The 24,365-nt window shown below is 53.3% G+C and overlaps 1 protein-coding gene across 1 annotated transcript; it reads left to right on the top strand.

Moving 5' to 3' along the window:
• The first annotated feature begins 7,367 nt into the window (after positions 1–7,367).
• On the top strand, positions 7,368–23,966 carry OXTR (oxytocin receptor). The gene is made up of 2 exons (XM_036869233.1): positions 7,368–8,299; positions 23,037–23,966. The coding sequence occupies exons 1-2, from the start codon at positions 7,372–7,374 to the stop codon at positions 23,282–23,284; spliced, it is 1,176 nt and encodes a 391-aa protein (XP_036725128.1). The 5' UTR covers positions 7,368–7,371; the 3' UTR covers positions 23,285–23,966.
• Positions 23,967–24,365: the final 399 nt, after the last annotated feature.

Raw genomic sequence — 24,365 nt, 5'->3', positions numbered from 1 at the left:
GTGTCGGTGGAGGGGAGGCCGACGGGATGGGCCAGGGGCTTGGAAGGGGCCGCAGGGTGGGATTAGAAGCAGCCTGCTAAGAACTAGGAGTTTGGTGTCTGTGCCGTGTTGGAGAGGTGGCTTGGTCAGCGGGGCACTTGATCAGCACCCCGAGCCTGGCGTCCTGGTCTCAGCTCGGCTTCTGATTCATTGGGTGACATTGAACAATGTCACCTTCCTTGTTCCACACCTCAGACTCGTCCTGTGTGAAATGAATGTAGACGTGTGTCTGTGTTCCTCATGTCCTAAGGCTCTAGAATCCTTGGGGTCCTGTCCTCGGGTCAGGTATCCTGGGTCAGCTCTGGGAGACTGCTCGTTCAGGAAGAGCTCCTGCACTCGGCTCACCCCAAAACACAGGCTGCGGGGACCTTGGCTGTCCCGCCCTGGTTTGGTGCATCTGTCTTGCGAGGACATGTTGCTGGAGAGTGGCCTTTCTAGGAAGTGTCGAAGTGACGAAGTGTCACCACCTTACAGGTGGGGGGAGGGTGCTGCGTGCTTGACATTGCGAGGGGCTCCTCTGCCTTTGCACTGGCTGCCCGGCCCCACTCAAGCCCGAGCTGACTGGGGACGCTGGGGAACTCACCAGCATGCGAGCCGGGGAGCACTTTCCATGTGCAGGCAGGGCAGAGAGTGGAGGCCGGAGGTACTTCCACTGGTCTGTGATGAGGCTTTGGGAAATAGATTCTCTCTTTTCACGTTGCAAAGGTAATCCCTATGTACTATGAGAATCAGAACACACAGATAGTAAAAGTATTCAAACCACCCCTGTGTGTTTGTCATATACTGTAGGGACGGTTCTCCTCTTCCCTTCCCTCTTCCTTCCCTTCATCCTCCTTCTCCTCCTTGTCCTCCCCCTCCTCACATGGGCGCACGCACGCACACCCACCCACCCACACACACACACACACACACACACACCCACACACACACCCCCCCACACACCCACACCCACACACACACACACCCACACAGACACACCCACACATACACACACACGACCATTCCATGTCAGTTAACACAGATCCATTCTGTCGTTTTTCACCTCCATGTGGTTTTTCACTGGATGCACATACAACAGTGTTATTCCCCTCATCCCTCGTGACTGTTACCAGCAATGCTTGATTAGCGTCTGTGTACCTATCTTTTTGTATTTTTACAGGATTGTTTCCAGGTTGCCTCACTAGAAGGGTTCACTGCTGTGCCCAAAGGTAGCCATGTTTTTAAGGCTTTTGATACATCTTGTCCAGGTTCCTTCCAAGGAGGCTCTTCCAGAACACAGTCGTGGCAGCGATCTTTGAGAGCCTCAGATCCCACGAGGCACCCTTCTCTTTCATTTTCACCAGCCTGAGAGGTGAAAGGTGATGTCTGAGTTGTTGAAGCCTCACTCTCCTGGCCGAGTGCGTTAGCTTTTCCCTCACCGTCCATACTCGGTCCTTCTGCTAGTGTTTGCCGAGTGCCTGCTGAGTGCCCGAGCCATCGGTGGCACTGAGCACGCTTCATCACGCAGTCTGTGCTCGCAGCTCCACTGTGTGTGTTCTGCTCACTAGACCTAGAGGATGATAGGCAGGGAGAGCTGTGAGGGATCTGAGACTGTCCAGTACCCTCCTTTTTAGGGGAAGAACCCGAGGCCACACGGGGCTGTGCATTCCTGGTGGAATTGTGACCCGGCACCCCAGTCCTTCTGCTTGTCTTGACTTTCTCGTCCAGCGCAGGGTCACTGGGTGGTGGAGTTCACCTCCCGACTCAGTGCTGCCCTCCAGGGTCACGCTGCCGGGCACACAGTAGGCGCTTAGAAAGCTATTTACTGAGTGAATGTTTGTGCACAAGAGAGCAGAGTACGCTCTGTCACGGTGTGCTCAGCATCCCAGGAGGAAAGGCAGACTTCCATAGAGAAATGCCCCTTTTTTTTTTTGAATGGAAAAGGAAAATGAGAGGGCTGTTGGAATTGGTGGAGGCGGAGAGACGGGGCTGCCTGGGGCTTGGGACAGGTTTGCGGTGGGAGCAGTCAGGTCACTGGAATTTCCCTCAGGTTCTCTCCTCCCACCAGAGATGGACTGATCGAAGCGGGCGGGGGCGGTAAGGCAGACAGGAGAAGAGCTTTGCTTCCTTCGTGTGCCCTGTGTGAATCTGGACTGACTCCCCAGTGATTCCAGGGGACTGTCTCAAGTCACCTCTCTTACCTCCGTGCGGATCATACCCAACCCCCTTGCCGACCCCTTGCCTAATCACCGGTCACATGTGTCCCTCAGGTAAAACACTCAGGCCGCCAGGCACTCTGGTCACCACGACGACCAGGCTGGGGGGCTAGTGCCTGCACCTGGCTAGCTCTGCCTCAGGCTTTGCGCCAGCCACGCTGGCCTTCTTTAGCCAGCTGTGGGGCCTTGGGCAAGCCCCTCGCCCTCAGCCTCAGCTTGCTCCTCTGTAGAACAGACATCATGAGCCTCCCATTCTGCATGCCGTGGAGAGAACACCCAGCTTTAAATGACTCTTGGCTCCTCTAGGCCCTACTTTTCCAAAAGAATCACACAGTCCGAAGCTCCTTCTTCTTAATAAACCTGTTCTTCTGCCCAAGAACAGCCTACTTGAAAAAAAAAAAACAACACCCTGCTTTTATTCCAAGCTCCGTTCCTTCTGAAGAAGGCCTTTTCTCTCTGGTCATGCCTTAACCTAGGCCACTGGTGTCTGCAAGTGGAGAATGCGTGCCTTGACACTAGTTCCTTAATAGGGGTTGTGTTGTCCAATCCACGGTCAGTGGACATGTTTGTGGAATTGGAAGCATCACGCTTTATCTCTGCCATCACTCCCTCTTGGGAAGAATAGGGAACATGTCTGAATAGCACACTTTGTCACAAAGAGCCTTCTTTCAGCCAGAGTTCCCCAGAGAGATTGTTCCGGGAAACAAAGGACTGACTGACCCTAGTGGTTAATTTGCTGAGGGGTGTTCTTGGGTAATCCAGCCTTGTTCTCTCAGCACATTGGTAGTGACAGGTATGTGCAATAGGAAAGATAATGGTAAATATATAAAGGACTGTGGTCTGCTGGACTTATTCTAGGCACTTACACAGCACTGGGGAGACCGGACATGTTCACATTACAGGTGAAGTCTGTAGTCAGGCACCAGCGTTTCTGAAAATGGGGATTTCTCAGTGGGCTGAGGTGGTCAGGGAGGGCTTCCCTGAAGAGGTAAAGATCTCAAATTCTCATCACACCAGTTGGGGTTCAAAGGAGTTACTTTCCTTGCCTGGCACAGTCTCTCTCTCTCTCTCTCTCTCTCTCACACACACACACACACACACACACACACACACACACACACACACACACACACACACACACACACACACACACACAGTTGGTCATACTGAATTGAAAAGACACATGAGTTCGGTCCGGAAGATGAATAAGATGGAGGTTGATTGGATGAGAAAATATATTTTCATAGGATGGTCGTGGGGTGAGGATTGTCAACGTGAGAAAACAGCTTCAGATGTACAGGATTTAACGGTTTGCAAAGCACTCTTCACGTCAATGAAGTCTTATTTCCTCACAGCCCCATGAGGTCAGCACCCAGGGAAAGTGAGTCTCAGAGGCTCCGTGACTTGGCCACACAGGTAAGTAGGTGGTAAAACCCAGACTCTAGCATTTACTGCTGCAAGTTCACAGCGCTTTCCAAGATTAAAACATGTTTTCCTCCCTCCACGGAACAGAGGAATGAAACATATGTTGAGAAGCGGCCTAAAACGGTGCGGGCCGGAAGAAGTACGTGAGAGTTGAAAGCTGCCGCCCTGGCCCAGCCTCGTGAGCCTCCCAGGCCATCCCGCCTGCCCTGATGTTCCTACATCTGGACAGGATCAGTAAACGTAAGGACACCAGGGAGCAGGTGTGCTGGCAGCAAGGTTATTGCTAGGATGCGTCCTCTGTCTTCATGTCTGAGTGTGTCTCTGATGCTGTCCTTGCTAGAAGCCCCAGTGGAGAGTCAGAGATCATTGGGGGCGGGGGGGAAGGAGTGGACTAAATGTGTTTATGGCTCATTTCTACCCTGACTGAAGAGCAGGGCCACCTGGGCTTGGTTGGACCCATGTCTAAATAAATGTACCAGAGCTGGAAAATTCCAAAGACACTAGAACTCAGGATCCAGTTCCTGGAGGTAGGTGTGGGTACTGGACAGGTCATCCTCTGGGTGGGAAGATTCCTTAGGTGGCCTGGTCCACTCAAGAGTGACACTGCCCATGGGGATGTTTATTTCTTCTCTCCTTCCCTCCCTCTATCCTTCCCTCTGTCCTTTCCTCCTGCCTTCCCTCCCCTCCATCCTTCTGTATTTCAGTGGTCCAGGAAATCTGCTCCCTGAAGGCAGCTCTCTTCCAGGAGAAAGAGGGGCAGGCTGGGCTCTGGAGGCCGTGTTTTCTACCCTGAATTTACCCATCAGGAGTGCTTAGGAAAAACCCCTCCTCATCCCACATGGAGCGGGGCAGACGTGTTTTACTCGGTAGAATTAAACTCTCAGATGGCACAGATCATCAAATTCCAGAAAACCAGAGGGATGAGATCTCAGAGATTAGCTATTTTGACCAGCCCCCTCATTTTACAGATGGGGAAACTGAGGCACAGTGAGATGGTCAGGATCACTTAATCCTCACCTGAGTGGTCTGTAACTTTAACCTGTAATTTATATGACACTACTATTAATATTATTAAAAACAAGACATCCGGACCAAAATGGAGTCACTTATGCTAAGCCCCAAGTCACCAAACTGGGATTTAACTTAAATATAGTTTTGGCTGTCCAGAGATGGAATTTTAAACCAGTCAAGCAGGAATCACCTGATCAGCTCGAGTTAGGTAATCTGCTTGCTTGACCCCTGCCATCCTCTGTAGGCAAAGTAACCTTGCAATAACCAATCTGCTCTTTGCCTAGCATAACTTCCTTGTTTCCACTCCCTTCTGCCTATAAAAGTCTGTCATTTTGTACAGCTCCTCAGAGCTCCTTTATATGCGCTAGATTGGATGCTGCCTAACTCATGAACCATTGAATAAAGCCAGTAAAAGCTTTAACATTTATTCAGTTGAGTTTTGTTTTTGAACAATATTATGACACAACTCTCTAGGGCAAGAAAAAGACAACTTTTGTCTCTCACCCCTTCACGATGGTGCCGAAATTCCCAGGCCCACCCTGGAATGCTCCCTCACCTAGAACCCTGGGCCCAGGATGGCAGCAGTGGTCTGCTCCTAGGATGTCTTGACAGAGAGCTGTAATTGTGGAAACCCCGTCCTTGGTTAACTCTATTCTAGCCACAAAATTAAAAGAAGGGTAAGAGAAATGTCAGGAGGAGATATGCCTTTAAAAATTTTTAAAGAGGCTTGTGCACTTTTGAATCCTCACTTTTTTTTTTCCCTGCCTTAATTCTTGGTCACTGTAAATTACTTCAAAAAATGATTTTAGAATAGGAAAAGAGCTAGGAGAGAAGACGTCTTTAACCTTTCATATTCCTTTGACATTTTTTAGGATTTTAATTTTGAAGCATGGCAAAGAGGCAGAAATGGCTTTGGGCCATAGACGAGCAGAATCACTTTAAAATGAAGATAGTCTTTTTTTGGCTTGAGATCTTCCCCTAAAACTAGCTAAAGAATGAAGACCTCTCCCAGTGCTGATTGGAACAGAAAGTATTTCTAATTCCTTATGAATGAAAATAGGAACAAAAGTATTCCAAAGCAAGGACATAACTTGAATTCAGTGCTGAATCCACTACATCAAGCTCCGGGGAAGGGGGCGGTGGGGAAGCCCTGAAGTTGACCTGATGATTGGGAAATACCAGTTAAATGCTTTTGTAACTTCATCACTGTCAACGGGAAAACACTGCTATCCAAGCCTCCCATTTGCCTGAGAGTCAGGAGCTTCTAAACCAAGAAAGGAAGAAACCAAGCGGATTATTTACGAGCTCCTTCCCTCTTGCTGCTTGAAGCCACTGTGCAATTAGCCTGTTACCGCGCCGGGCAAGGCTGGGCGAGTTTACACCGCTCGGCGGGGGTCGGCAAGGCCTGCCTCCCGCGCCTCCTAGCGGACCAGTAGGGTGGTGCAGCCCCTGCCACCCGCTGCAGAAAAGCGGGCCACCGGCCGGCAGCGCCGCACCCTGACGCCGTCTGCGCGCACAGCCTCGGCAGCGCTCTTCGCTCGCCTCCAGTCCCTATCCAGCGACCAGTCAGGCTGCGGGCGAGGGGATTCCATAACAGGCTCCAGAGTCCGAGCCCTCAGCGTCCTATCAGACTGGGTACCGGCAGCAGCCACCTCAACCTGGGCCGGGAGCGCAAGCGGCTTTGGAGCTGTCGGCGGCGGTGCAGCTTCCCCAGGGAGCCAACTTTAGGTTCGCCTAACAACTCGGTGCAGGTAGCTGGGTCCTGCGCACGGGTGGACGGGATGGCTGGGGTTGGTGGGACCACTGGGACCCGGGTGGAGGTGGTGGGGTGCTTTGCGATTGTGGTTCCTGGAGGCGCCGCCTCCCTTGGCTGTCGGGGGCCAAGACACGTGTCGAGTTCCCGAACTTTCCAGGATGCTGGGTTGGGGAGGAAAGCCGCGAGAGGTGTCTAGGCCAGAGGGGTACTGGGAACAGCGTTTGGGCGTCCTGGGTAGTATTGAGCCAGGAGTGCCTCCAGGATGGACCCCTGGACTGGGTTCCAAAGAAGCAGCTGTTGTGGAAGTTCAGGGGCGGATGGCTAGGCATTTTAGAAACGAGGGTTTGGAGGGGGCTGGTCCTGAGCTGGGTTTCCCGGGCAAGTGGCTGTTTGGGGGGGGGGTGTCTCCGGAGGGAGCCACTGGAGTAGGGTTGACTAGGAGAGGTGGCTGTGCTGTGGGTTCTGGGGTGTGGGTAGCTAGTAGGGGGATCCCTAGGGGAGGTGGCTGGCTTAGAATTCCCAGTCCCGGAGGACACTGATAATAACCCTCCCTCTCCTTCATTGGAAGCGACTTTCTCAAGGAACTGCGGGTCCGCTATTCCCGCTCACTTCGTGTCTCAGAGGGAGGTACCTGAAACGGGGATTTCTAGGGTGGCGGCTGAGCACCTCCAGGGCTGGCGGTTGTGACCCTAGTCCTAGATGATTTGGGGTTCCTGGGAAGGGGACAGCTGAGCCGCACAGGCGTCGGCAGAGAAGCGTGCGTTTTCTCACGGCCCTCGGGGTTTGTTTCAGAGGCCGATCCATCAGATCGCTCCGCGGAGTCTCAGGGAGTGGAGCCCAGGAGCCCCCAGGCACGCCCGGGCTGCGCGTCGGGCCCCGCCCCGCGCGCCACGCCTTAAAGGGCTCGTAGGCCTGGGGCGCACGGCGGCGGCCGCGGCCACGGCCATGGAGGGTGCGCTTGCCGCCAACTGGAGCGCCGAGGCGGTCAACGGGAGCGCGGCGCCCCCGGGGGCCGAGGGCAACCGCACCGCTGGGCCGCCACAGCGCAACGAGGCCCTGGCGCGGGTGGAGGTGGCCGTGCTGTGCCTCATCCTCTTCCTGGCGCTGAGCGGCAACGCGTGCGTGCTGCTGGCGCTGCGCACCACGCGCCAGAAGCACTCGCGCCTCTTCTTCTTCATGAAGCACCTGAGCATAGCCGACCTGGTGGTGGCGGTGTTCCAGGTGCTGCCGCAGCTGCTGTGGGACATCACCTTCCGCTTCTACGGACCCGACCTGCTGTGCCGCCTCGTCAAGTACCTGCAGGTGGTGGGCATGTTCGCCTCCACCTACCTCCTGCTGCTCATGTCGCTCGACCGCTGCCTGGCCATCTGCCAGCCGCTACGCGTGCTGCGCCGCCGCGCCGACCGTCTGGCCGTGCTCGCCACATGGCTGGGCTGCCTGGTGGCCAGCGCGCCGCAGGTGCACATCTTCTCGCTGCGCGAGGTGGCCGACGGCGTCTTCGACTGCTGGGCCGTCTTCATCCAGCCCTGGGGGCCCAAGGCCTACATCACGTGGATCACGCTCGCCGTCTACATCGTGCCCGTCATCGTGCTTGCCGCCTGCTACGGCCTCATCAGCTTCAAGATCTGGCAGAACTTGCGGCTCAAGACGGCGGCGGCGGCGGCCGAGGCGGCCGCGGGGCCCGAGGGCGCGGCGGCGGACAGCGCGGGGCACGGGGCTTTGGCCCGCGTCAGCAGCGTCAAGCTCATCTCCAAGGCCAAGATCCGCACGGTCAAGATGACCTTCATCATCGTGCTGGCCTTCATCGTGTGCTGGACGCCATTCTTTTTCGTGCAGATGTGGAGCGTCTGGGACGCCGAGGCGCCCAAGGAAGGTAGCGCTGGCGGGAAAGCGGGAGGAGGGAGTGCGGCGGGCCGGGGTCGTGGTCCTGCTGCCTCTGAACGTCCAGGGGCCGTTCTGTTCTGGGGGCCTCATGGGGGATTTGATTCATGGCCCCGTCATCCTCTGGCCAAGTGATTTGGGGCGTAACTTCCCTGAGCCTTGACCTCCCTTTCTGTAAAATAGCAAAAATGATAAAAGTACCAGCTCTCCCCAGCAGCAGGGGAATGAAATGAGGAAATGCACGTAAAATCCGTAGCACAGTCTTTGGGCTACATATTTGGTTCACTATTATGGACCAGGAAACTGAGGTTCCAGTGACTGGCCTTTTCCAGTTGCTTAGCGAAGCGGGGGAGCTGAGTTTCCAACCCAGGCCCAAGCTCAAGCTCCTGCCACGTAAAGTTCACTTTACGTTGAACTTCCACTTTAAGTTCAAGTCAGCCTGAGCCCGAGGTCTGGTTTGGATCAGAGCAGCGGGAGGTGGGCGATTGGATTCCTCCCTAGCAAGTGCTGAGAAGCTGCGGGGCGGGGCGCCGTCAGGGTGCGGAGACGAGTCCTGAACCCGTCTCCCAGTGGGGACGGCGAGCTTTGCCGCGCGGAGGTGAGTAACGCGGGGACGGCGGGCAGGCGCGGGGTTGGCGGTGCTCAGGAACCGAGATGGCGCTTCTGCTGGGGGGGAGCGGGGGTCGGGGACGGGCAGGGAAGGGAAAGGGGATGCAGACTTTCCCGTTTGACCGGGGAGGCTGGGGGATTTCGGGAGGCGGTGAACGCCCTCTCCAGATTGAAGGACTGGGAGGTCAGGGCTCTGGGAGGTCAGGGCTCTGGGAGGTCAGGGCTGAGGGTGGCCGGGTGGCCAGGAGACCGGGAGGAGACGGTAGAATGGAAGGCTCTGTGGGGAGGGATATTGGGGGAGCAGAGCGCCTCGGGTCCGACTTGTAGCCGTCGCTTTGCGGCTGGGACCCCGAGGCAGCTCCCGCCTTCAGCCTTCACCACGGACAATTCAGGTAGCTCGTTAGCGAAGAGCAGGAGGGATGATCAGTGGTGGTGAATGACTTACACCTTTTGGTTTGAGGGTAAGCACGTAACACTGCGCTGGGATGCCCGCGGCTCAAATGCTTGTAAGGAAAGACCCGAGGGGTTTGCTTTCACCCCTTCTGCCCTTGAGATAGCGCAAATGTCCTGTTTCTGGATAGAATCACTACTGCTGACAGTAGTCTCTAACACAGCCATCGCGTGGAAGCTGAAATCTTCCTTCATGCAGCTGGATAAATTTGCTTTGCTCTCTTCCCCAAACCACAGGCTCCTTGCTCGCCCCAGCCATCCCAATTAGCCCAGCATTTGCCTTAGTGGCCAGAGCAGTTATCATTCAGCATTTATTGAGCACTTGGGGTATGCCCGGCTGGGTGGTTTGCAGGTGAGGATTGCTGTGAAGACTCAGCAAAGCCAGCCTGGCTTCATGGTGCAGCCCCTGGGAACACCTTGCAGAAGGGGTTCGGGGGTCCAAAGAGGGGAAGGCACTGGCTCCAGATCCCACAGCCAACGGGAGGCAGACTAGAACTGGGGCTTCCTGCCCCCGCCTCATCCCGCCAGCACCAGGCTTCTTTTAAAGGGCACACGACTAGGGAGTTGGGTTGGGCAAAAGCCAGTAGTGGGTGTTTCTAGACAAGGCATCAGGCCATACCTGTTTCCTGGGTGGGATCTGAAGAGATACTTGACACAGGTCTTGAGAAGCTCAGACACCAGCCCTTAAGGAAGTGAGACCGACACTCCCTTAGAGCAGCTATTGTGGAGACTTGGCATGTAGGCCTCCCTCCAGCCTTTACTCACTGAAGGGTCTTCTTCTCCCTCCTTGCGTTCGTTCATTCTGCAGATGGTCTGCTCCTCTCTCTTTGCCGTCCCCTCGCCTCTCCTGCTCATTTTCTCCCTGGTGACTTTTCTCCTTCCTTCTCCCCCTCCCTTCCCCCCGTGACTTCCATGACCGCACCTGTGCTCCCCCTCCTCACTTTCCTCCCTAGAGAATGAGTATGTGGTCAACGCAGATCATGGTCACCCAGTAAAGTTTAGATCTTTTCTACACTTGAAAAGCTTATTGAACAATTCATTTTTCTGTCTTAGAAACAAGATACAGGAAGAGAGAGCGAGAGGGAGTCCCCTCTCACTAAAGTGGGGCCAGAGGCATTTTGGGTACATGTGGCCACCTGAGGATTTCCGGGTGGCGGGGGGTGGGAGGGGAGACGTGCAGCGGAGATGGGCTTCTACTCAGGCTCCAGGAGCAGAGGAAGAGACGGGCTCCAGGGGCCTCAGGTCCTGTTTCTCTTTGCTCCTTTCCTGGTTCAGGGGAGAGGGTGGTGGCACGTGAAACACGCAGGTCTTTCGGGTCCTCCTTGGCGTTCTGCCCTGGCTGCTCTGAGAAGAGCACAAACCCCAGCACTCCCTCCCCCACAGTGTTGTCAGGAGCGGGCTCCCGGCTCACCAACCTCAGAGGGCTTGGGCACCTGCCACTGGCCTGGTCCAGTCGTGCCTCGGCCTCAGGGCTGCAGGGTCCGGGGATGTGGGCTGAGCCAGAAGCACGCCTTGTGCCCACTTGGCATTAACTTGGATAATTACGAGTAGCAGGCTGGGATGAGAAACAATTGCGTTACAGTCACTTCGGAGACGTGACTCAATCTCGAGGCTCTGGGCAAGTAGTAAGGAAGGAACAGCACAGGGCGTTAGCGCTACTTGAGCTTTTGATCAGCGAAGTGGAATGGATGCACAGCCCTCACCTTCCTGTCCAGGAGGAAGGGAATTTACCAGAACGCAGACTCTCTAGCTCAGGGCCCCTGGCTCTGCTCACCTCCTGGCGAGTGGGGCCTGGAAATCCAGGGAGCCCTTGTGAACAGCGAGACATTCTTCCCAGCAGCCCGGGGGCAGGCAGCCTCAGGGACGCAGGAGGGGGGCCTCCTTCCTGCCGGCAGCTTCATCACAAAAGCCTCTGGGTCATCGAGCAGCTCCTTAACCGCTGACCACGGGTCGGGGCTAACGGGGCGGCTGGAGAAGTCACACGTGCCTTGGCAGCTGGCCTCGGGGCCACCACAGGACTCCAAGTCCCTCCTTCCTTAGGGTTCCCTCCCCCGCAATTCCCTCGAAATCCAGCGCGCCTTTCCCATCTCTCCCCTTGTACACCTTCAGTCACACCGAGCACTGCCTTTGTGGGTTTAGAGCTCACCTTGTTCCAAAAATAATTTGAGGGGGGGGGCCCAAAGATTCGGGTGCCACAGCAAGATAAAATGGACGTGAGGAAACTGGGAAGAAAGGGGGAAAAGGTTAGAGAAATGGTAATACAATAATAGCAATTATGAAGTCTCTATCCGGGGCAGGGGGTGAGCTGCACATGGGGCTTCCTTTCATAAGAGCCAAAGCAAAGAGGAGAACTCTCAATTTCAGTATTTCCATTGTTCAGAGAGAAAAGCAGTGAGAGGAAAAAAAAAGCAAGGGGAGGGTTGTGGTAATGTAATGAGCCCCCCTTCCCCCCGTTTCAGAGCAGCCACATGCTGGTGGGGCCCTGCTTTGGTGAGACTGGTGACGCTGCAGAAGGAGGGCTGGGACCAGACACCCCTGGCAGGTTTGGACAAGCCCCGGATGGAACTTTCAGGATCAAATTGCACAGCCAAAGATTTGGCACCAACCTTTTCCCTTGAACTCCGTGGAACTTGCTTTGCTGCTGGTCCCAAGGAGTCTGACCCCGGAGTGGTTCTCAGGGAGGAGATGAAGATGGATGGATGGATCCACTTGGTGGAGACTGCGGGTGGGCGCCATAGGACCCCAGGTCCCCGTGCAGGGAAAGAGCAGGTGTTGGAGCCACGTGACTGGCCTGTGTTTGGAGCCCGCCCTCCCACTTTCTCCTGCCTGTCCTCGAGCAGGTGGTCTCCCTTCTCTGAGCTTCAGCTTCTTCCTCCTCTGTTATAATGAGGATAGCAAGTCTATTCACGGGGCTGTTACGAGGATGACATGGTGTGACCCGTGGCACCTGGGGGGCCACGTGATCAATGTCACTCTTCTCTCCTCCCCCCATTCTAGTTAAATGTTTCGTTTGTCTTCGTGGGGTTGACTTTGAGAATCTCGGCAGGGATTTGAGCTGGAGGAGCTAGACATTTTTCTCTTGCGAGCCTGGGTGGAGGGGCCTGGGGTGGCAGCAGAGTCTGCTGGACGGTCGGCGGTGTGTCCGGGGAGGCTTGGTATGTGGAGAAGCTTGTTAAAGCCGGAGAGGTAGACTGTGAGCCTTGTCACAGCGGGGGCCCCACCTGTCCTGTTCACTGGTGTGGGCCCAGTGCCTAGCACAAGGCGGGCCACCCGTCCGAGCTCAGCTGATGCTTGTTGAACAAATACATAGGGTATGGGAAGAGGAAGGTGCACGTGACAGGGCTGGGATGGGTGTACAGAGCTGGACTCAAGAGAAATGAGGGCTCTCTAGGCAGCGCTCTGGCCGTAGGGTTGGCTACTTGGTGAAGAAGTGAGCGCCCCAGTACTGGGAGCAATCAAGCTTCTGCCGCGGTGGGTACCAGGAGGAGGGTTGAAATGCACAGGAGGCCTAGTTTTAAGTGTTTCCCCCGTCTGTGAAACGAGCTTGCCAGCACCTCCCAGTTTTTGTGGAACTGTGGTCCCTGCAGTGTGGCTGCCCGCCCACCCTGCCTTTCCAAGGACACTGTGCCCTAGGTGTGGGTGGACCACATACCTCGGAGGGGCCTGCTCGATGATAACTGGGAGAGCAGTGGCTGGGGGGTTGGGCGGCGGCAGGAGGAGATAGGATGCAGCTTTCCTTGTCTTAAGCTTGGCCCTCTTGGGCATAAATTGCCATTAGATGGGCAATTAATGACCACACTCTGGTCTGATTAAGTAATTATGGGTTCTTTTATGTTCTCAACTAATGCTAATGTTTTCTCTTGGGTTTATGTCCCAAGGTGACTTCACTTGTTTTCCCCCAAAGGTTTGATGAATAACAACAACAACAACAAAGTCTATTGGGTGAAGCTTTGCTATATATTTTTTCCCATTTGATGGATGGCTGAGTGGTTTGGGGAGGGGGTGGGAGGTGGAGCAGGGGGGAGGGGGTGGGAGGGCCCACCCAGGGCCCACCCCTGCCTATCAGAGCCCCTGGCCCCTGGGAAGTGGTGAGAGTCCCCTTCAGAGGCCTGGTCTCAGGGCACCTGTGTGATTTGGGGCATGTCTCTGGGCCTCTGTCATTCCCACCTGAGCAGTGGGGATAATACCTTGTGATAGAACACAACACCCTCTCTTGGCATCGGTTTCAGTAAAGTGAGGAGTTGCATTCGTTAAAATCAGTAGTCGCCCCCTATGGAGTGCCGGACCCTGTGCCCGACCCCACCTCTTGTCCTCTTCCAGACACAGCAAGGTAAGGGGGGGCGTTATCCCCGTTTTACAGATGAGGAAACTGAGGCTCAGAGTGGCACAGCCTGCTCAACAGCACTGCTGAGTAAGTAATGGGGTTGGGATTCGAACCCAGATCATCTCACGCCAGACTGCTTCCCTCCCCACCATCCTCGGCATTGGGTCTCCTGGGTGCTTGTTAAAAAGTTGATTTCTGGCCCCGCCCCAGGCCGGCCAAAGCAGAGCCCTGCACCCTCTCCTGGAATCTCTTCCCTGCAACACCCAGCATGCAGCCACCCAGCTACAGGGGCACTAGTGGCCGGCCCTCTCAGCACCGTGGCTTCAAAGCCCATGCCCCTCGACTCCTCCACCCTGATGTCCATCAGCCATCCGCTGACCCCACTGTCGCAGCCACGTCTTCGCTTAGTACCTCTCGTGTCTGTACTTTCCTTCCCTTTTCCATCACCACCTTCTTGGTTTAGAGCACGGTTTCTCAACTTTGGCATTACTGACACTAGGGGGCAGACAGTCTTCGTTGTGAGTGTGGTGTGGGGCGGGCGGCTGTCCTGTGTGACGGAGGATGTTTAGCAGCATCCCTTGCTCCCGCCACTAGCACCTCCCCGCAGTTGTGGCCACCAAAAAATGTCCCCAGAGATTGCCGAATGTCCCTTAAGGGGCAAAATCGCCCTGGTTGAGAACCACTGGTTTGGACGCACTGTGTTGGCCTGTCCTGAACTAATATCTAACAAAAGAGTACCCTCATCCCCTCTGCCCTGGGCTCTGGCCGATCTTCCTAGTGCACCTGCAGCCAGGCCTGCTGACTTGCCACTTCCCACAGGGCCTTTTGCTTTGCACCCATGCTAATTCTGTTTCCATCCCAGGAACGCCTACCCGAGTCTCTTCTGCAGAGACCCATCCTTCAGAGCCCAAGTCCACTGTGTGGGCTGCTTTGTGCACAACTCCAGGGGGTTCCATTTAAGGAACCTGAGAATGAGAATGGTCTGTGAGAATGGTATTCCTAGGAGCTGTGCAGTACACAACCTGAACAACTGGACACGGCAGCTTCATCCAGTTCCGACTCTCGTGAAGCTTTCCCTGTTGCCGCCACCTGAGGGTCTCCTTCCTCCTCCAGTGCATTCATTCTACAAGCAGTGATTCAGCGCCTCCCAAGGGTCCTGTCCACACAACCTCTGCCTCGATCTGTCAGTCCTCCTATGAGGAGAGTTGGCAAGGACCCCTCCCCAGTCCCTCACCTGCCCTCCTGTGGCCAGCAGCTGGCACACGCATAGATGTGGGACAGTCAGGCCAAGGTTGGTCTCTGGGAGGGACGCCCCCAGTTTCTGCCGGGATGGTTCTGTCCCCGGGTGTGGCCAGATGGGGCAGCAGCCGTCACCCTGGGTGGCTGACGAGAACTGTCTGGGGCTCTTTGCTGGGGTTAAGAATAGGGTTTAGGTTGTGGGCCGGGTGGAGGGTGCTGGTGGCACAGGGCCTGGCATGTAGTAAGTGCTCAATCAACGCTTTAAAAATAGAGAAATTTCAACATGTGTCGTCCTGGAGTCAGTCCGTGAAGCTGAGGGAATGCAGGTTGCCGTGAGCTCAGGAGCACATTTTCACTGAGGGGCTGCAGTTTTTGTTGAGTGATGGCAAGCCCGGTGATGCTGGGAACAAGGGCGTTGTTAAGAGGTCAAGAGAATTTAAGGCTTTTCCTGGAGGAGACAGTAGGAGGCAAGGTGGGGAGGCTCTAGCTCTGGGTTTGGAAACCCAAGGGGACCCTTGCATGAGGGACGGGCGGGAAGGAGGTGTAACCAGGTGGTCTTTCGTGTCCCAGCCCCTGATTCCTGGTTCCAGTGATCCTGATTCCTGGCCACTGAGGGGCACCCTCTGCCAGCACCTTCCTCCTTACTCTACTGGGAGCTGGCACCTCCCACCCTTTGCCAGATGCTTCAGTGCCACGGGCCTCTGCCCTCCACGGCCCATGCCTCACACTCTAATGGTCACTCCTACTCATTTCTGTTTCTTTCTCTTTCTCTCTGCCTGACCTTGATATCTGACCGTGAATGTAATTTCCCAGAGGGAATTGCATTTGAGTCCACTCATCTTGTTAGGGGCCCATTTCCCATTGTCAGGCAGGGAAATTGTCTTTTTGCTTTTCCAACATGCTAGTGTCGGTGGCTGATTTATCAGGACTTCCTGTCTGCTAATTTCATGCTCACTTCAACTTAGTCCCTTATTGAACATTTCCCATTTTCCAGTTTCTGCTCGCAGCCAAGGACAGAGCCACAGATGAGACACAGTCCCCAACCACAGATTATAAACAAGAATAATGACAGTATGAAGGGATGATGCTGTGAGAGAGGTATTCGTTTATCAAGTACTGTGAGTGCCCCCAGGAGGCATTTATTGATTCAGTCTCCCTGGGAAAAAATCAGGAGGATTTCAGAGAGGAAACAACATTTGAAAAAGGTTTTGAAGGATGAGTAGGAGCTGGCTATGCAAAGAAGCAGATGCACATTCCCTGATGAGGTCATTGAACAGTTACTTTATTTTCTTTCCCTGTATTGGAGGAATACTTGTCATGCTTCAGTGTGCACACAGATCACGTGGGGGAACTTGTTAAAGCGCAAATTTTGATTCAGTAGGTCTGGGTGGGGCCCATGAGTCTGTATTTTTAACACTTTCCCAGGTGATACCTGTGCAGGGCTCCTGCAGCTGGCCTGTTGACTGCACAGTGAGTAATGAGGCTTTAATGTATCATCTCTGTGACCAAAACATGTGGCTTGCCTTTACACGTGTGGCCCAAATTGGCGGCAGGGCCCTGTCATTCTCTGAAGGGTAGAGAAGAGCTGGTTGTTCACAGGAAGCCCCAGCTCTTCTGCTTCTAGGACGTGGTTATTCCTCAGGTCCTGCCCGGTGGGCCCCACATGTCCCCAGATTTGAGCAGTGACATCACAGAGGACCATTTATAGCTCTGTAGCCCACAGATTTAGCTCTTCTTCCTGACCTTACACATGGCGAGATCACACATCTGTGACTTTTACAATTCCAGTGTGGTAAAATGGTGGTCTTTTCAAAGAAGGTGCCCTGGAATACGTGTTAGTATTCAATCCTTATGTAAGTGCACATTCAAAAAACATTTTTAAAAAAGCCTTCTGTACACCATAACTCCCAAATTCTCATGTAGCTCCTAAAGGAATAAGGGATTTAGATTCCTTGTGAGGGAGACCTGATTCAGGATCTGGGCGGCGGGGAGGAGACCTTGAACCAAGTGATTGGTTTCTGGAGTGAGAGCCTCTTAGGAAAGTGGCTGAGCTTGACCGGATTCAGATGAGAGGTGTCAGCTGAGCCACAGGTCTTTGAATTGTCTGTGACACGTGTTCGTTGCCTCAGGAACAGCGCAGCCGGAGAGGCCGTGGCCAGCTGCCCCGTCAGCTGTTCTGGGCTAATTTGGGCCCAGGGTGACGCGATGGTGATGGGCGGGGGCAGTGCCGGGAAATCCGAACAGGGGACTTCTTGGGACTTGAGTAAAGCCGGGCTGGTGGGTGGGTGACTGCTGGGGGCACCCTGTCCTCGCATGGCCCTCGGCTGTCCACCTCCTCCGTGAGTGAGGGCGCCAGGTGGAAGTTCAGCATGGTCTCTGTGTCCCGGGGGTAAAATGCCCAGCAGGGGACGTTTGCCGTTGGCGCGTGGCCATTCCCGCTCAGTCCTCTGCTTGGCACGTAGGAGCCCCCGCTTGAGGATCACCCCTAGTCCCCAGCCCTGGGCCCACCGCCCCTCCCCCGGTGCTGCAGCTCCCTGTTGACTGGAGGGCCTGTCTGTGCTTCTCTCTTTCCCGCCTGAGTTTGTAAATCCCTTGAGGGCACGTCCCCAGGGCCAACTCGGTGGCTGGCACTGAGCAGAGATGGCATGGAAGGAAGTGGAACATCGATCTCCTCATTTCCACCCCCCCACCCCCTGCCCCATGCCCTAAACTCAGGCCAGGCAGGTGTGAGGGCCGATCCCTGGCCCAGCGCCTCCCACTCGGCCTTCCTTCTCTGCCAGGACCAGAGAGAGCTTTTTGCAGCCCTCAGGGCTCAGTCCTGGGGGACAAGTGTTCCTTTTACGGAGTGGGGTGGAAGAGACGGACGAGAACCAGCTCTCCGGTGGAGACCCTGAAATCCCGTTCTTGCCCAGGGTTGCAGCCCCCTTCCCTTTTGGGTTTCTTGTGTCACCGGCAGAGTAAGTTTTTCCAAAACGGACTATCTAGAGTTCCTTTGGGGTCATGTAATCCAATCTCAGGGCTCTGGGTTTTCATTTTGTTTTGTTTCGTTTTTTTAACTTTGAAGTCGGGGAGAAAAGGGCAAAGGACAGTTTCTTGAATCAACCTTAGATTAGGAGTCCCCAACCTTGGGCGATAAAAAGTCATACACAGTTGATCATATTTCATATCTGTAAGTAATAATACGATAACATGAACAAACACTTTGCCATTTACAAAGCCCTTTCCATTTTTTTTTTTTCAATTTTCTCCAAGTCCTTGAGGGTGTCACCTCCATTTCACAGATGAGGATATTAAGGCTCAGACAGTAGATGTGGCTCAGAGAAATGAGTAGGTGGGAGGGGGGTTCACACCCCACGCCTTTGCGTCTGGATCCTCTGTGAGGGGCTCCCCAGGAGGTGCTGGCTGCTGACCACACCTCTCTTGGATGAGTCTGTCGATTCTGGTTTCCAGGACCTTCTTTTATCCACACTGACTTCACCGTCGCTCTGCTTTATGGAAAGTGTGGCTGGCGCCATTGTCGCCAGGAGCTTGGTAGCTGAGCTGGCTCTTCAGAGCAGCGGGCATGCAGGCACGGGGCGGACCTTGGTGCCCTGGTGTGGAGCAGGCACTGGACGTGGGCTGCCCGGGACAGGGTGTTACCCTCTGGCCCCAGGTGCAAGGCGGCCGAGCCAGGGTTTGTGGGAGGTCTGGGTACTTAAAAGTAAAGGCATCACCCAGTTCTGCTTCTGGTGGTGTGGGGAGAAGTGGGCTCAGCTTACCCTGTGGGTCTGCCCCTCCCCTTTTTGAGCCCTTTCCTTCTGCTTTTTAACATCTTCTCCTACAGGCATTTAGATCAAGGATTGGCTAACTTTTTCTGTAAAAGGCCAAACAGTAAATATTTGAGGCTCGCAGGATGTAAGGTCTCTGTAACAACTACTCAGCTTTGCCCTTGTAGTGCGAAAGCTGCCATTGACAATATATGAATGAATGGATATGGCTGTGTTCCAGTAAAACTTCATTTACAAAAACAAGCAGCAGGTGGGGTTTGGCCCATGGGCTGTTTGCTGGCCCCTCGTCCAGACCAGGAGACATTTCTGCCAGGAAGGATGGTGATCTGACAGGCAATGGGTTTCCCCTCCCGGTACGCTTGGATTTTAAAAGACCATTACGGGACTTCCCTGGAGGCACAGTGGTTAAGAATCCACTTGCCAATGCAGCGGACACGGGCTCGATCCCTGGTCTGGGAAGATCCCACATGCCGCGGAGCAACTAAGCCCGTGCACCACAACTACTGAGACTGCGCTCTAGAGCCCGCGACCCACAACTACTGAAGCCCGCGTGCCTAGAGCCCATGCTCCGCAGCAAGGGAAGCCACCGCAATGAGAAGCCCCACGCACTGCAACAAAGAGTAGCCCCCGCTTGCCACAACCAGAGAAAGCCCGCGTGCACCAACAAAGACCCAACGCAGCCAAAAATAAATAAGTAAAATAAATAAATTTATTTAAAAAATTATAATAATAAAATAAAAGGCCATTACTGGGGAGTGGGCAGTGCTTAGCCTCCTAGGGGGCCTACATCTGTTTTAGGAAAGGAAAGTTGCTCTCTGACTCTATCCTTCAAATCATATGATGAGGGCAATTGCCCAGTCAGCCCATGTCTCTGCTTTGGGACTGAGGGGATTTGCTCCCTGGAACCAACCTGCCTAGTGTGAATGCTGACCTAGCTTTAAAAGACTTCAAACTTCATTACTTTCAGGTGGGAACACAGGGTGACTTGTGTGTCCCTGGGGAAGGTACTTCCCTTCTCCGAGCTTCACTTTCCTCATGTATAAAATGGAGATGAGACTGCTTTGAAAGCTGTTCTGTTCTGTGCAAGCTTGAGCCGTGATTCCCATGGTTGACATTGCTGCATTGTCGTATGCCCCCTTGGAAGCAGCATCGTAAAATGCCAGGGACGACGCTTTCCGTGCTTTGTTCTGTTCCTCTCCTTCTTCAGTTCTAGGAAGCCTTTCTAGCCGCTGGAAAGGGCGATGTTACAGCCTAAGCGAGATACAGTAAGTGCAGAAAGTAGATGAGGTGCAGTTAGTCCTTATGCTCAGAAACCGTCCATGGCTCCCCAGCGCCTGTAGATTCAAGTTCATGCTCAGCCTGGATTCCAGATCCTCCTCCTCAGCCTGGCTCTTTCCAGTTTCCTCTCCTGTGAACCCACCACCCTCTTACTCTGGCAGCCCCTGAATGCTGTTGGACAGTCTCACCTTTGTACCTTTATTTATTTATTTATTTTTTAAACATCTTTATTGAAGTATAATTGCCTTACAATGGTGTGTTAGCTTCTGCTTTATAACAAAGTGAATCAGTTATACATATACAATATGTTCCCATTTCTCGTCCCTCTTGCATCTCCCTCCCTCCCACCCTCCCCATCCCACCCCTCTAGGTGGTCACAAAGCACCGAGCTGATCTCCCTGTGCTATGCGGCTGCTTCCCACTAGCTATCTATTTTACATTTGGTAGTGTATATATGTCCATGACACTCTCTTACCCTGTCACATCTCACCCCACCCCCTCCCCATATCCTCAAGTCCATTCTCTAGTAGGTCTGTGTCTTTATTCCCGTCTTGCCACTATCACCTTTGTACCTTTATTTCTGTAGCATCCTTCCTTTGAAATGTCCTCCATAGCCTGTGTTTTATTCCCAAATAGCTTGAAATTCCACTGCTGGGAACCCATGTCTTTGGTTGGTTAGGATATTGCCAAATTTTTAACAAGTCCAAATGTGCCCTTAGCATTTGGCAACTTGACACGAGCAGGTTCAGCTTAGAGGGTCATCCTTCCCCGAGAGCCAGGCTAGGCTGGTCATTCGTGTCTGTGGCCACCAGGTGGGGATAGAGGTGCTGGCTGTGGTCCCAACTCCTCCCAACCAGGCTGGCTACTTGGAGGTGGAAAAACTCGGGTGGGGCTACTCAGGAATTCATTAACTGTTTGCTTTTTTGTGGTTACTGTTTCTGTAGGTTGTTTATAAAAAATAGGATAAATAAGTTAGAAGATCCAAATGTCAAGAGTGAGGCGAGTAACTTATATGAATAGCTAAGATAATGCCTTGTAACTCTGTTCAGCGAGGTAAAACGTGCTGCCTTTCTGTTCAAGTGAGAACACGTCCTTCTACCCATTTCATAGCTCTGTACACCTATGTTCTTCCCTTGTGTCTGGCAGTTTACTTCTCAATGCCTTTAAAAAAAATTTTTTTTAATCTTTTTGCCGCGCCATGCAGCGTGTGGGATCTTATCCCCCGACCCGGGATTGAACCCGCGCCCCCTGCACTGGAAGCACGGAGTCTTAACCGCTGGACCACAAGGGAAGTCCCTCAATGCCTTTCCAAATTTTGACTTTTATGTGTTTATTTTGCCTCTTTCATTTTATATGTTTAATTATGATTTTGAGATATTTTTAGACTTTGTGATATTTCACCAGGTTTCTAAACTTAAATTCATCCTTTTTTACACGTCGAAATCAAATATTTTTTTCCATTCTCCTTCATAGAATTCAACAGTACTGGCTTCCCCCCACCCCACCCTTCACTTTTCCACTTTTCTTTTCTTTACTATTTTAATCTAAGGATTAGATTTGCTTTCTAATCCTTTGCTTTCTAAACATTTTTGTTTGCAGGACTTGTGGGCTTTGCGTGTTGTAGCTTGCTTTTGTTCCAGCAGGTGCGCCAGGTAATTAGAGCAGTGGTTCTCAAACTTGGGTGTGCGTCAGAATCCCCTGGAGGACTGTTTACAGCAGATCGTTGAGCCTCACCCCCAGGAGTCTGATCCACTAGATCTAGGGTGGGGCCTGAGAATTTACATTTCTGTCAAGTTCCCAGGTGAGCTGGGGACCCCTCTTTGAGAACCACTGAATTCCTCTTGAACAATCACCCTCCCCCTTTGGTGCTTGGAGATGTGGCTGACAGACGTCTCTGTGCTCTGTCTGCGTCCACAGTGGTGTCTAGATCTTGCAACTCCAGTCGGCCTGTGAGAAATTCTTTCCTGGATTGAGCTCTTGAATTCTGGAGTTCTTCCTTGAAAACTTGTTGCAGAAAATATCGGGCTAGTGGATTTTCCACACCTTCTTGCGGTTACCGTTATTCGTAGGGGTGTGGCCACGAACAGCATTCTTGGGAACACCGTTTTCCGTGTGGGTTTCTGGGGGGGTGCCTGTGTCCTCCTCTGCCGCTGGGAGTGTGTACATTTGTCAGATTAAGGCCATTGACAGAAACCCAGGCTCCCCACCCCACCCCCTATTTGGAAGTACTTAGGATTAGGAATTGTTCTTCCCCCTTGAAGCTTAACTTTGTGACAAGCAATGTCTTGAAGTTGATTTCTGATCATTAATTTTACCTGAAATTCAGTAAATCCTCAGTGTAATAGCTTCTGCACAGTGCCTCATATACTTTTAGTGTCCCCTTTTCCTGCACAAGTCTTATTTGTCGGCTGAAGCAGTGCTCTTAGGCGTATCTTCACAGAAACACTTCCAGTGTTCTCAGCTGTGAAGGCAGCACACGCCTTCTTGTCTCTGTGCCTTTGCCTGTGCCGTCCCTTCTGCCCGAAGCGCCCGTCCTCCCTTCTCTGCCTGGGAACCTCCTAAGCACCCTTCAGGTACCAGGTGCTCTTTCACCCTCGCAGTGTTCCAGGGAGATCTGGGGACTCTAGTTATCCCCATTTAAAGGTTAGGCAACAGCAGTTTCTTGGGGAGTGAAAGTATTTGTTGCTGGCGGGGCTAGAATACAAACCAGGTCTGGCAGCTTCTGCCTCTGCGCTCTTGGGTACTCTGAGCGGGAGACAGTCGATACTTGCGGGGTGAGTGATGAATGGACGGACAGGTGGCCGTGCCGGTGGAAGCCCGTGGTGGGTAAGCTTTGCTTGGGAGAAAGGACAGGGAATGTTCCAGGGCTGGGCTAAGCTGGGGAAGGCGTGGGGGGTAGGCTGAGTGCATGCCCAGAGCACAGATACGGAAGGCAGGCAGGCTTGGTCTCTTTAGTCCTCCGTCTTGTGACTGGCACCTGGCCTCTGTCCTCAGGAGGTGATGCCTCGTGCCCCAGTAGTGATGCCCTGTTCTCATTTCTCCCCACCCTCCCCACCTTGCAGCCTCGGCTTTCATCATTGCCATGCTGCTGGCCAGCCTCAACAGCTGCTGCAACCCCTGGATCTACCTGCTCTTCACGGGCCGCCTCTTCCACGACCTCGTGCAGCGCTTCCTCTGCTGCTCGTCCAGCTGCCAGAAGGGCCGCCGGCCCAGGGAGACGAGCGTCAGCAAAAAGAGCAACTCGTCCACCTTCGTCCTGAGCCCGGACAGCTCCAGCCAGAGGGGCTGCTCGCAGCCATCCGCGGTGTGACCGGCGGGGCCAGGACCACCCCTCTTGGCTTGGATTGTACGACAGGGGCAGTCTGGCCATTGGTGGTCGTGTACGTGTGTGTATAAGGTACCTTTCAGTCTGTGCCCCTCCTCACCTTGCGGGGGCTCGAGCGGGGTGGGGAAGTGGTCTCCATGGGGGAAGGTGATAGGGTGACTCAGCCATCAGCCAAGCCCCGGATCTACCCTGGGCTCCCACGGGTACTCCTGCTGCCCTGACCCCGCTGTTGCCTCTGGCTGCTGGATGGGTTGTGGTTTTGTTTTGTTTTTTTTCCCCTGGACCTGTCATTTCACTCCAGTATCTTTTTACTCCTTTATTCTGGGATCTTGTGAAAGGTGGTAAGTATAGGATTGGTGACCAGATGGGTGCGGAAGCCTAGTGTTCTGAGCTTGGGATGAGAAATGGGACCTCGATGGTGGTGGTGCTGATATCCTCCTGGCCTCAGAGTGCTTCTGCCTTCGAGTGGACTGGTGCCAGCATCCTTGAGCACCAGCTTGTCAGGCGGTGGCCCCAGAGCAGGAGATTCTCTTTGGAGACTGTCTGGCACAGGCAGCCAGTTAAAACTTGGGTTAAAAATTTTTAAGAGGAAAAAAATGTTTAAGAAGCTAATACTTTAGAAGCAGCTGGGAAAGAAAAGGAAATAAAAGACATCCAGATTGGAAAAGAAGTAAAACTCCTCACAGATGATGTGATTTTGTATATAGAAAATTCTAAGGAATTCATGCACACACAAACCCATTGGAACTAATACATGAATTCAAGGTTGTGGAATACAAGGTCAATACAAAAATCAAGTGTATTTCTTTACACTGGCAATGAACAGTATGAAAATGAAATTAAGAAATAATTTCATTTATAATAGTATCAGAAAGAATAGGAATACATTTAATGAAAGAAGTGCAGGAATTAAATCCTGAAAACTACAAAATATTGTTGAAAGAAACAGAAGACTTAAATAAATGGAAAGACATCCTGTGTTCATGGCTCAGAGACTTAAATATTGTTAAGATAACAATACTCTCCAAGTTGATGTATAGATTCAGTGTAATCCCTATCAAAATCC

This window comes from Balaenoptera musculus, chromosome 11 (genome assembly GCF_009873245.2).
Source record: "Balaenoptera musculus isolate JJ_BM4_2016_0621 chromosome 11, mBalMus1.pri.v3, whole genome shotgun sequence".
In the NCBI taxonomy this organism is placed as follows: domain Eukaryota; kingdom Metazoa; phylum Chordata; class Mammalia; order Artiodactyla; family Balaenopteridae; genus Balaenoptera; species Balaenoptera musculus.
This window is presented reverse-complemented; position numbering and strand designations above follow the sequence as displayed.